A 13,818-nucleotide genomic window follows, 5' to 3' on the forward strand; every position below is an offset into this window, starting at 1 on the left:
TTTCAGGTACTATTATAGAAATCATCCAACACCCCCGAGGATACTCATCTAAAACAGGTACAAGAGCTTCTATAGATACATAATATAAATAAAATAATTACATAGCTCCAACCATAAGGAAGGGAGGTTAGAAGCTGTTGGAGAACCATCTTCGCCTTCACCTAAGAAACATCACTGACCCTGCAATCAGACTATACCAAGTGGCATAACAAGAGTAGTATTAGTATAAACAATAAGTACTAGTAAGCATCATCGGTCAACCCGACACTCACCACATAATATAAAAGAATCAACAAGAAGAAAGCATGCTCTTAAGGAAATACTCCACCAAAACTTTATGCACAAGCTCTTATCATTCTCATTACCTCCTTGTCGTTCAAGACTAATATTTGTCCCTTCTAGTTGGTCAACTACCAACTCTAATACAAATCAATACCTAGCCATTCTAACATGTAGAGGAGCCTCTGAACTACGGACTACCACTGACACTATCTAACCAGTCTACTTCCTTAAGCTTTCATACCAACACTTGGGCCTAGAATAATTAATATCTCACTTGAAAGAGGTAAACATTTAGGTGGACTAAGGCTCCTCTTGTAAACGTATTGGTCCGTCATGGCGGGACCTATTCCGCTCTGACAGCCTCGCCACAGCATGATTCCTACCGCTAGGGCGGCCTGCCTGGATGAAAATCTCTAACTTCTCTCCCAATTCCTTTTTTTTAATATGTACCAACATGACACCATTAATATCTGACTCTAAGTCACTAATCTTGCTAAACCACACATCAAATGCTCTCCATTTGCTTACCCACGACCTCATACCTATGATACGGACACATCTAGCCACCATAACATAATTCAAATAGGCATATACAAAAGAAATTACCAATTCACCATTTCGAGAACAATATATAGTTTCACATTGTAAATCTCAAATACAACAATCAACATGGTAACACTTGGACCTTTGGTCCTTTCATATCAATTATTACACTAGATGGTCATGCTCAATTATAATCGAGTCAATTTCTCTATCATCACCCATATAGTCAAGATCAATTCACTGATGATAGCCACACAATGGTTCTCTCATGGAACTCATACACAAAGTATATATGTGTCGAAATGTGACACCCGATCCAATATATGTATTGAAACATGACACTTGATCCTATATATGTGTCGGAACGTGACACCTAATCCAATATATGTGTCGAAATGTGAAAATCTATTCAATATCACAATCACAGTCCACAACGAATATTTCACATACTTGCACAATCAAGTAACGGGTTCATTTCAAACCAAAAACAATACATAGTCATATTTGCATGGTTCATTTCATCTTCCCCTAATCACATACATATATGCATTCAGTGACGCAATTATCAGGCACATATAACACATACGGTTAGACAAAACCACCACTTACCCTTAATTCATCAGACAGTCCTTGTCTATCCAGGTCACATCACATTTGATCTCTAAAGATACCCATTTTTCTGCCCATAGTCCGTGTCTGAGGGCCGAACTATGGAACCTTCTGTTAATTTCTCTTATATTAAGCAATGGGCACAAATTTAAATTACTCAGAGAAGGAAACCTACCTTATCTGGACGCCAAACAACTGTGGAGTGATATCGTGAGTTCAAATTACCAAATTGCCAACCGCTACAATATTTTATAAAATTACCCATGTATAGTGGTAACTTTCTATTGTCATTCAATATTTAAGTGCAATAAGTTCTAAAAGTAGCATAAATATAATATATCCAGAGACCCAAAAACACATATTTTTATTAGTTGAAAGCTTAAGTAATATGTTTAATCAGATATCATAAGTATGAAAATATAAATTATAAACAATTGAAGGACTAAAAGTGTTACTATCACTAAAACATACACGTAAACAAACTTTCCAAAACCAATACACTTTCCCTCTCCTCTATAAATAGGCCATCAAAAATGAAAATTAAATGTCTTCAAATTAAAACAGAGAAACCAGTGAGCTAGAAGAGATTCTCTTCTAGTACTCAACCCGCTGCGCAATTACTTCGTCCTGCTCTATTGTCATCCCTTGTCTGGCACTTTCAATCATTTGTACTTATAACTTCTACAGAAAGGTATGTCCAAAAATACTACATCAATTTTTATTTTCTTCTCACTTGTTACTGTTAATTAAAAATATGATGACCTCCCTATATGTATGTATTTCTTGCCTTCCTTTGGAACATATATATGTTGACATTGAACTATTTTTGCTTCCTTTTTTCTTTTCTCTGAAAGAGATTATGCATGCATATTATCATGTGTATTATGCCTAATTCTTATATATATATATATATATATATATATATATATATATATATATATATATATAAAAAAAGAGATCAAATATTCTTTTACATTTCTAGTGTCAACAGAAATTTAACTTAAGTATTTTAATGACACTACTAAATTAAGCAATTTAATTCAAGCTTTAAGTTCAGAGGAAAAGAAGATTCAAATTCACTTCTATCCGACCATCAAAAAAAACAAATCCCAATCAAAGTGACATGTTATTTTCCTTGACTTTTGTTACTGAAAAAGAAGTGGCAATGTACTAATCACTCACTCTATTCGAATTTAGGTGATGGATTTTTTCTTTTAGAGTACATTTAAATTTTAAGTGCTTGTATGTTAAAATAGCTATTAAATATTTTTATAGTGTTTGAATAAAATAAAATAAAATATTTTTAAGCACTTGATATGTAGCCAAAATCTTAAAAATTAAGTCAGAAGCCAAAAGTCAATTCAAATAGGCTCTTAGTTTATAAAAAAATATATGATATTTCTCTGTATTTGAAAAAAATTTAAATTTGAATTTCTTATTTTATCATTTCACATAAACATTTATAATTTATTTCAAATTACAAAAAAATTTAAATTTCGTGTCAGCTAAAAGTGTTGTGACATAAAATGGGGAGTAAAACATACGTATAAGGAATTAGTGCATGATGATGAGGAAATATTATCAACATTGATATGGACAAATTTCAAACAACATGTATTATCATATATGTTGTTAGCCGCACGTTGAAAAGTTTGGTCTTTTCTCTCTACTTTCTGTTAGTTGTTTTGATTATATATATATACACTTTCAACAATTTTAGAATGCCACTACTTTAATTTCATAAACTTTCAATGTTTTTTCTTCTTTTATTGAGTTAACAATTGCGTGAATGCAAGTGGCATGCTTTTCGAGATAACAATAATTTTAGTGTACAACACTCAATTGTTTTCCACCAAATGATAAGACGCCAAAAGTTTATAAAAAATGACGTAAACAAAGTCGTAAATCTTACACTTATTTGTGGGAAAAAAGGAACCATTATATTGGTTAATAATTTGGACTACTTATAATTCCAAACATTTGGAATTGATTCACTCACTATTAATCTTTCTTGTTAAATCATAAATTATTTTGGTTTTGGTTCTTCTATTTAATCGGCGGAGCTAATTAGAATTACTAATTAATTAATGAGATCTGATCATTGCATTGCGTAGAGTTGTGTAAATACTAAAATGTCTTAAAACAGAGGAATTGAATTATTCATTACTGGCAATCATAAATTTCTGATTTTCATCTCTAATTATCAACTCACCCCGTACTAAAATAAGTATCATTTTAATTAGAATTGTTAATATGAGTCAGTCCATTTCATTCGGGTTAACCCACAAGTTTTGAAATATGACGGATCAGGTCGGGCTGCAGCTGATCAATCCACTTTTTTTAATTATAAAAAAAATTATTTTAATTTTAAAATGTTAACATAAATATTTACAGCACAATATTACGTGGTGTTACTTTGCAAATATATTGAGTACAATCGTACAAGAAAATGATCTTCTTGAACATAAATTTTCTATAAAACTAAATAACTTTTGACATGATATCACTCAAACCAAATAGAAATATTAATAAACAAAACTAAACAATTAATGGGAAACAATATTACTAGCTAAATAGAAATAACTTGTAATCAGGGGCGGATTTACGTAGCTCGGAGAGGATGCCGTTTCGATTGAAAATCTGTATATACATGTATATATGTAGATATATTTATAAAGAAAGTATAAATAATAAATGTGGCACCCTTAGAAATAATAAATCTTGTGGTGTTAGTGGTTAAAACTCAAGTTTACCACCATAGGGATGTAAGTTCGAGCTCTGCATGGAGTGTATTTTCTTAAAACTTTTTTAATCATACAAGACATCGGTAGTAAATTTATTGTAAAAAGAGTTGTGAATAATAGATTAGAACCCTAAACCTCTTGTAAGTAAAATCTTAACTAAATCAATAGAACAAGTTTAAATTTTGTATGCAAATTTGCTAATAAATATTTAGTATTATCTTGCTCTATACTGGAGTTTTTGTCATAGGTTACTATTCAAAGTAGCCTGACATCCAAAGATTCAAAATTTTGAATCCGCCTCTACTTGTAATATCTTTTTATGATGGTTTAAGTAAACTTTGAGTTTGAATTCCTCCTGTTATTTACTTATTTTTATTATTTTAATTGATTTTTATTTTTATTTTTTAAATTTAACACACGAACCGGCCTACCCTACATTGCTCAAACCCCTAGAGCCGGCAAAATTATTTGGACCAGACTAAAAAGTCTTATTCTTAAATAGACTTCAAAAATCTAAATCCAACTCTATCAAATCACAAGTTGGCCCAAGTTAACCCAACGAGCTTAGCACAAATTAATGACTCTAGTTTTAACAAAAGAAAAATGGTTGAGAGTCTGAGGTGGTTTCATCGTATGAACTTAAATAATCCTTGATTTAAATTCAAAATTTATTTCTTTACAAATTTTGTACCAAAACATGACTACTTTAATTTTCTCCATTTTTTCCTTAAATTAATTATTTTTGAAAGTATCAATATTGTAAAGTTTTGAGAAAGTGTCTCCATCATTAATTTTGATGTTGAGTGTAAGACACATAAATAGAGAGTATATTAAAAAGAGTTAAAAGGGTAAATTAGTAAAAATATTCTTTTTATTTGTTATTTCTTAAAAAATGTGTAAAGGAAAAAAAATGAGACGGAGAGTATACTTCTTCTTTTTAATAGTACTCAATTTTTTTAAAAAATTAATAAATAAAAATAACTTAATGACTATATCTTATATTTATTTATTTATTAATAAAAGTGAAATGAATTAAAGCAAACATTTATTTCGAAACAAATAAACTATTTTAAAAGATCACAGCTTCCACTGATATGGTACTAATCTTAACAACTCAAACAACTATTAGTCTGTTTGGATTGACTTATTTTTAAGCAACTTATAAATTAAAAATTGCGTATAAGTTAAAAAAAAAGTAGGTGCAGGCCAACTTTTTTTTTGATTTATAAGGTGTTGTCAACTTATAAAATACTTAAAATAAGTTCATCCAAATAAATCAAACTATTTATTGAGAATTATTCTAAGCACAAAATTACTTTAAGTTGATCAGTCAAACACTTAAAAAGATTGAAAATAACTTATAAACAGCTTATAATCCAATCCAAATGGCTTCATATATCTAGTCTTTTTTATCTAGAGAAACCAACAACAACAAAAAAAAAAAAAAAAAAACTTAACTGAAAACAAAATATAATGCCAGTAAAAGACAGGACACCATATATATATGAGCTCTGCCTAATTATCACATAATCAGAAATCTGTCCCCTGCCAGAAATGGGAACCTTGCACTTCTTTTTTGGCCACAGTCATAGGCACAATTTGTCCCAAAATAATCACCATTTAGTCCAAGTCGGATACATAATTTTAGTTTATGAATTTTAAAATTACAAATTTTATTTTATTTTAAATAAAATATTTTTATATATTAAATAATTTTTAATAAAAATATAATTTTTTTAGTCAAATCTATTAGATTTTACCAATTTCTGCATTCAAGAATGTATTTAAACATTGAACTTAGCTTCTTTTTTTCTCCCTTTTTAGAACAAGAGATTAATTAATTGTTCTTAAAGGAAAACTATTAGATGATGTTGACGGGAACCTTAAGCAGAGGGAAAAGAAAACTTCAAGAACCAAAAGAAAATGTTGAGATCTTCAAGTAATTAATTGTTCGTAACCAAGGGAAGAAAGTAATTTTGGTCCAATTCATGTATTTGTGTTAGGAAATTCACTTAAATAATCTAGATTTAAAATCATGAATCTATCTCTAGAGCGGATCTCACTAAACCACACAAACATATGCACATTTTCGTGCCCTACGGCATGGTCGAGTGAAAAATGAAGTATTTAGAGTAGAAATATGAGGTCTCAGGTTAAAACTACAATATAAGTTAAAAATTAGAAAAATTTTCCCATTTGCATGAACCTCAATGAATAAAATTATTCGATACTTGTATTTGTGAGAGATTACACGGTGAAATAATAGAAATGCACCTAAATCAATACGGACACCATTAAAAAAATATCCTAGGACAAATAACAAAGGTTCTAGGTGAGCCTTTAACTAGACAAGAAGCTAGCATCCCCTGTCGGTACATATGAATTAAGAAGAGCCTAAAACTAGAAACCATATTGTTTAGAACTTAAAACAAATACTCTAGCTTTTCGAATCGAGATCGACAATATTGAGAATTTTAGTAGCAGATAATTGGCTATTTGAATTTTCACCTTATTGATGACAGTTCGATTTCTCACCTTATAATCTCCTCCCCATTTTTACCATCCCCTGCCCCTAATTTTTGGAAGAAAATTAAATAAAAAAAAAGAAGAGAAGATTGACAACAATAGTCTTCAATCTTCATAGACATTTTTTCTAATTTTCATCGATCGTGTGAAAACAAGACTTTCTTTTCTTAAACTTTTCCTTGTTGATGCCCATGATGCTTCCTTGTTGATGCATGCATTTATTTTGCAAATTTTTCTTTTTTTTCGTTTGGCCTCAAAAATTATACTGCACTTATCTAGTGGAGTACCTATTCTGTACTTGGGGTAGTCGATCTCGTACATAGTATTTTAATGCCAACGAGGATCGAGACTCATACGTAGTATAAGAACATTTTATATTATCAATGTAATTTAGTATGTTATACCAGGTTACCGTACATTATCGATAACATTTAAATAAAACTCCATTTGTTAAATAACTTAGTTATAATATTTTTTACATCAACAATATATATATAACTTAAACTCTAATTGAAAATGGGACACTTGAATCGAGAAGGCTTATTCGGAGACGGCACACATGCACAGATATACCTTTCTATATTGTTCGTGTTGATTCATCGTCTTCTCTCCATTAATATAAGGATTCTGAAAGAAAAAGAAAAAAAATACTTTAATTTACTGAAATGGAGAGGTTTATTATTTTGTGAAAATTTTGCTTTGTTAATAACTTGGGGAATTGGAACTGAGGCAGGTTCATTCCTGCCTACTTTCACTGTCCATTTCTATTTGTTCCTCTCATTCTTTCATTTAAAAAAAAAAATTATAATCACACAAAACTTTTTTTATTTCATATTAGTTGGTCACTATACTAAAAATAATTGTTCCATATTAGTTGATCAGCTTACACAATTAAAAAGCATTAATTGATTTTTTCTCATAATACTCTTGTAAATTGTAATTAATTTTTTTGGAAAGTGTTCACACTTGTTTATGAAGTTCCAAAGAAATTCTTAAGGAACTAATATGAAACGAAGAAAGTATTTTAGAATATAAACTTCGTATCAGCTAAATAATATCACATAGATTAAGATTGAGAAAGTAGTCGTGCTTTTGACATCAAAAGCTACAAACTTTTGCCTGATTCTTCATTTTATTATTATTATCCCCTCTAGTTCAATATAAATAAATTATTGGAGTGTGATACATTTCTTAAAATAAATATTTAAAGACATAAATAATTTGTCAATATTATCCTTTTGATTCTGATCAACCTCTTCTTTAAAGTAGAGACAATCATTACTTTAATGTAATTGAAAACGCCATTAAAAGAAGGATAATTCTGATAAAAATTATTTTTAAATTTTGAACAATTTATTTATTTTAATTAGACGGAGTATTCTTTTGTTCATTTCACTCCAACTCTTTTGGATTTTTACAATAGAAAAGATGCTGATATTTCGTACCTTACTTTTCTATTGTAATAAATAAATGAATATGAGGAGACCATGTGTCTTCATGAAACTAAGTGCATGCTTTAGATGCTTTAATCACTTATATATATCTGCATTAAAGTTGGCCATATTTATGCAACTACTAATCACTTCCAGTTTCATTTAATTCTTTGTCCTCAGTCTCATTGAAAACTTAATAGAGAATTAAGTCAGACTATAAATTCATTTTACTTGTTAATTTACTCTCCTCCATTGCTTTCTTCCATCAGGTTCTTTTCACATTAGTATTTTCATACTCTGTGTGACTAAATTATAAACACTTGGAAATTTTTATTGTCTGCATAATCACATTCCCTGTTTTCAATTTATTTATTTTAATTTTTAACATAAAATCTTTTGAATTTGTGATGATTTATTTTTTAGGTGCACTAGCCAAGGAGTTTTGCGCGAAAAAGTGATCAAAATCAGAGACTCATGGCTGAAGTTGGCAATGTAGCTTGCACCGAAAGAAGATGGAAGATACCAATCTTCGTTTTCTTTGAAGACATTAGGTACATTTTCAAACATATGTTTTTTTTTTGCTCAAGCATATATATCGGTCTAATCACTTATGTAATTTGTTTTTCTTTTGGTGTTCAGGAATGTCTTCAAATTCGACGATCTTGGCATGGAAATCCTACGTATCGCTTTCCCTGCAGCACTTGCATTAGCTGCTGATCCTATTGCTTCTCTCATTGATACAGCATTCATTGGTCATTTAGGTACTTACATTTTTGTTACAAAAAATAATTGAGGATAGGGGCAAGGAAATGGGGAGGGGATTACGAAGTAGGAAATTGAATACTCATCAACAAAGTAAAAGTTCAGATAGATAGTCAATTAAGTAATATTCGCTAAGTCTTACGTTAAAGAATTCAAGTAATCTTAATCAAAATTCACCTGGTGGACTCTTGAAATATATCAATGTGAACATAGGACTTTTGTATTCAAATACTTTACTTGACAAAAGCACGTGTTAATTTAGTCCTGAAAATAGGACAGATAAATTTTTTGTTTTGATATCTTTGTATAAGTTTAAATCATTAATGTACGAATTATAATTTGACTATTTTACCCTTACAATTCTTTTTTATTTTTTTTTCAAATGTTGGCTCTTCATGACTGCAGGGTCAGTTGAAATTGCAGCAGTAGGAGTTTCAATTGCCATATTCAATCAAGCCTCTAAAGTCACAATTTTCCCCTTAGTCAACATAACTACTTCATTTGTTGCTGAGGAAGACACTGTTAGAAGAATTAGTGAAAAAGAAGCTAAAGCTGATTTGGAGAAAGGTAAAGAGGAGAAGAATAAAGTACAGCTAGTACTAACTGATGATACTGACAATGAAAAGACGGAAGCCAAAGAGACCACGTTAGCACCAGGTATTATCTTACTAGTTTAATTTTTATACACTAACAGTCAATATATTTTTTTTAGTTTCATTTTACACTAGGATTACTAAAACAAAATAATTTTACCTTTACAGAGTTTAAGACGACAAAATGTGAGTCTCTGGATAATCAAAGTAAATGCAAACTCAAACGTGTGAAGCGACATATTCCATCAGCTTCAACTGCAATTCTCATGGGCTGCATTCTTGGCCTTCTGCAGACGATCTTCCTCATATTTCTCGCGAAACCAATTTTAAGCTTAATGGGTGTGAAATCTGTAAGTAGGAAAAATCAATCATCTTTAGTACTTTATGTTAGAGCATAGAAGGTGTACACATGTACCCATGTCAACAAGAAATTAAATTTTCATTTTCCGTGTTGAATTATGTGATCATCTCACATTTTAATAACGTAATTATGTTAGATTTACTTAGAGTAACATGCTTTTATTTCACGAAATCATACAGGATTCTCCTATGCTTTCCCCAGCAAAGAAGTATTTAACCTTGAGGGCAATTGGTGCTCCCGCAGTCCTCCTTTCTTTGGCTATGCAAGGTGTTTTTCGCGGTTTCAAGGATACAAGAACTCCGTTATACGCTACTGGTAAGCAGCATTTATTCTGCTATTGAACCAACGATTACTTAAAGTACATCAAATTAAAGGAAAACTAAGATAATTAATCCAACTCTTATCATTATTTTCTTCCTGTTTATCAGTTGCTGGAGATTTGACAAACATAATTTTGGACCCAATCTTTATTTTTGTTTTCCATTGGGGCGTTAGTGGTGCTGCCATTGCTCATGTTCTTTCTCAGTAAGTCTTTTATTTTTTTAATCAGAAACTAATCAATTGACATTGCAAGTTAGTCACACACCTTCTAATATCACGCTGTTATGTTTCATTTAGGTATTTGATATCGATTATTCTCCTATGCAAATTGATAACAGAAGTTGATTTATTACCCCCTAGCGCGAAAGATCTGCAGTTCAGCAAATTTCTCAAGAATGGTAAGTAAATGATAGAAGACGAGAAAGGGCAGATTTCTTAAGATACTAAAACGACTATCATTACCGGTATCAAATCAATAACGATTCATACGTGCCTTAATCAAGTTGCTGAACTTTGATTGCTGCAGGATTTTGGTTACTAGCAAGGGTGATAGCTGTCACATTTTGTGTAACATTGGCTGCATCGTTGGCTGCACGACTAGGCACAACACAGATGGCTGCATTTCAAGTGTGTTTACAAATCTGGCTAACTTCATCTCTACTTGCTGATGGATTAGCTGTAGCAGGGCAGGTAAAAACACACCACCTCTATACACATTTAAGAAATAATGTCACTATTAGTAATGAAAGTTGCTTTCTGATTACCGCGATTTCTTCTTTTCTAGGCAATACTTGCTAGTTCATTTGCTGAGAAAGACTTCCAAAAAGCAAAGGCTGCAGGAGTTCGAGTCCTACAGGTATAACACATTTTGGCTTTAGGCTACTGATTTTATACAATGCCTTAAAAGCTTATACTGATAAAAGTTGTTCATTATACAGATGGGATTTGTGTTGGGATTTGGACTTGCCATGGTTGTTGCAATTGGCTTATACTTCGGATCAGGAGTCTTTTCAAAGGACAAAAATGTTATCCGCCTTATTATCATTGCCATCCCGGTACAATTCAATAAATAGTATTACCAGAATCTTCTTCTTAATTTTCTTTCAATATTATTAACTTCTTTTTCGATTATGTTCTATATCGATTCGATCAGTTTGTTGCGGGTACACAACCAATCAACTCAGTGGCATTTGTGTTGGATGGTGTCAACTTTGGAGCAAATGATTTTGCATACTCTGCATATTCCATGGTTAGCTTATACAACTAATTAACTTTTCTTTTGAATTTAGTTAAGCGCGTGAAATCATTAATGTAAGTAATTATTATGCAGGTTTTAGTTGGTGCACTCACCATAACCTCCGAGTTTGTCCTTTCCAAAACCAATGGTTACATTGGAATATGGATTGCTCTAACCATTTTCATGGTCCTACGTACATTTGCCGGTTTGTGGAGGTAATTATATTTTGTCATAACTCATACGTGTAAAAATAAAATTATAATAAGCTACGAACCCAATTGACTCTATATTGATTACAGGATGGGGACCGGTACAGGACCATGGCGTTTTCTGCGGATTCCACCAATGTCATCAGAAGCCAAGTCATAGAGATTTTCCATCTATTATTTTCCTGTGGAGTAATTATTTTTCTTGCTTATAGGGCAGAAATTCTACAGAATTTTCTACTCATATATATGTTACTATAATAATAATACACAGTGATGTCATTTTCATATGATTTTGACATTTTATATCGGAATATGGCTAGCAGCTAGATATATGTATGTAGAGTATATCTTGGCATATGAAACTTTTTTAATGTTTTTGGTGTCATATATTCATGACAATGTCCTTAATTTTGTTTTCTTTTTTCTTGTTGCTGAAAACCTAATGTCCTCCTTAATTAGTTCAGCCGTTAAAATTAATCTCCAAAATTAAATGGGCCATTAAAATATGTTTGAACTTCAGAAAATACATCTGATCATAAATTTTCGAAAGAATTTGAAAAAAATAAAAAAGTATTTTCACTTTTTTCAATATAAATTACTCACAAAAAGTCAAAAACAACTCTGATTTTTAAATTTCATTTCTTACTTGAAAAATAATATTTTTTTTCAGTTTTCATAATAAAACATGATCAAAGGACCACTAAATCACACTGTTAATATCCAAGATTATTCATGCTATCGATCATCTCTAGTCAAAATGCTTTTTGACTTTGACATTGAAAACGTGCGTACGATGATATGGAATTCTATTTCATAAACGATTTCCGTCGCAATTAAACCTGTAAATTACATGTGTTTTTTCCTTGTTGGTCATGCATTTATTTATGGGATTTTTACAAAAATATACAGTTTAATATTACATTTTTCAGTTTATATTTTCGCATTACGCCGGCATGGCTTATCCTTGTCGGTCGATTCGGTTCGGTTTCGTTTTTAAGTATTATCGATTTGATATATCGGTTTTCGATTTTTAAATATGCTAAAATGATAATCAAATCAATAAAATATTTTTTATCGGTTTTTGATTTATCGGCTTTTGATTTTTAACGGTTCGGTTTAACTATTAAGAAAATGCTTTCAAAATAAATATACGAGTTCTCCACAAATTTGACGCGATACAGGCATAGAACTAAACAAGTCATTCAGACGTTCTTGCTGTGAATACTCACAATTCACAACCCTAGCCACTGCCTTACCCTTGCTGTTGTCATTACATACCGTAGTCGTCGCCGTTCTTAGTTATTTAGATTTTGACGTTGTGAACCTAAATACTAAAGCCTAAAGGGTAAATATAGTGTGAACTGTGAAGTAGTGTGAACTGTGAGTTGTGTAGGGTACTAATGCTCTGATATAATGATTATATTAATATCTTTTGTTTGATACTTTGATATTTATGTATGAGTAAAAATTAAAATAGTAAATTATTATAGTTTTATTGGGTTATCGATTTACCCAATAACCCAATATTAAAAAAAATATCGAACAGATAACCCAATATTTTTTATATGACCATTAAATAACCGTTAACCCAACAATCCAATAGCAATAAATCAATAACACTTCTTTCGATTTGATTTATCGATCGATTCGATTTTTGCACACCTCTACGCATAGCCCCTCTCTTTTTCTTTCACAACATTGCTTATACAATGTTATACACTTACTGTATACAATGTATGAACCTTATATTAAAGTGTCTAATAATGTATAAGAAGTGCTTATAATACACACTTTTATGCTGTATAATATAGACTTATACAAAAGTGGTGTTTGGTTCCCTATGAACTTCAACAACGAAATGGATATCAAATCTTTTTCAAATAGCTTCAGATTTTAGCCACAACTTCGAATCACAACCCCAATAAACCACAACCATTAATTTATTAAATATAGTTTTGAGAGGGTTGATCATTACGATAAATATAGTTTAAAGCTGGCTGATCAATAATTTCTGACTAGAGTCGTTAGTAATGTCGTTGATAATATAGAATGCCAGCTAGAGCAGGTCCACATGTATGGACAGACACATAGTAATATTGTTTTTCTATTATTGTTGATTGATGTTGATTCATGATATAGAAGCTTCTGAGGTATAGCTTCTGATCATAGAGGTCTATAAATATATTTTGTGTTTGTCA

At 30.8% G+C, this 13,818-nt stretch overlaps 1 protein-coding gene across 1 annotated transcript; it reads left to right on the top strand.

The window, feature by feature from the left end:
- The first annotated feature begins 2,002 nt into the window (after positions 1-2,002).
- Positions 2,003-11,973, top strand: LOC129884855 (protein DETOXIFICATION 43). The gene is made up of 14 exons (XM_055959132.1): positions 2,003-2,125; positions 8,561-8,688; positions 8,777-8,898; positions 9,305-9,556; positions 9,661-9,842; positions 10,033-10,168; positions 10,282-10,378; positions 10,472-10,572; positions 10,701-10,864; positions 10,959-11,030; positions 11,113-11,229; positions 11,328-11,423; positions 11,505-11,626; positions 11,711-11,973. Exons 2-14 carry the CDS (start codon positions 8,612-8,614, stop codon positions 11,778-11,780), a joined length of 1,608 nt encoding a protein of 535 aa, XP_055815107.1. The 5' UTR covers positions 2,003-2,125; positions 8,561-8,611; the 3' UTR covers positions 11,781-11,973.
- Positions 11,974-13,818: the final 1,845 nt, after the last annotated feature.

This window comes from Solanum dulcamara, chromosome 4 (assembly GCF_947179165.1).
Source record: "Solanum dulcamara chromosome 4, daSolDulc1.2, whole genome shotgun sequence".
NCBI classification, from domain to species: Eukaryota; Viridiplantae; Streptophyta; class Magnoliopsida; order Solanales; family Solanaceae; genus Solanum; species Solanum dulcamara.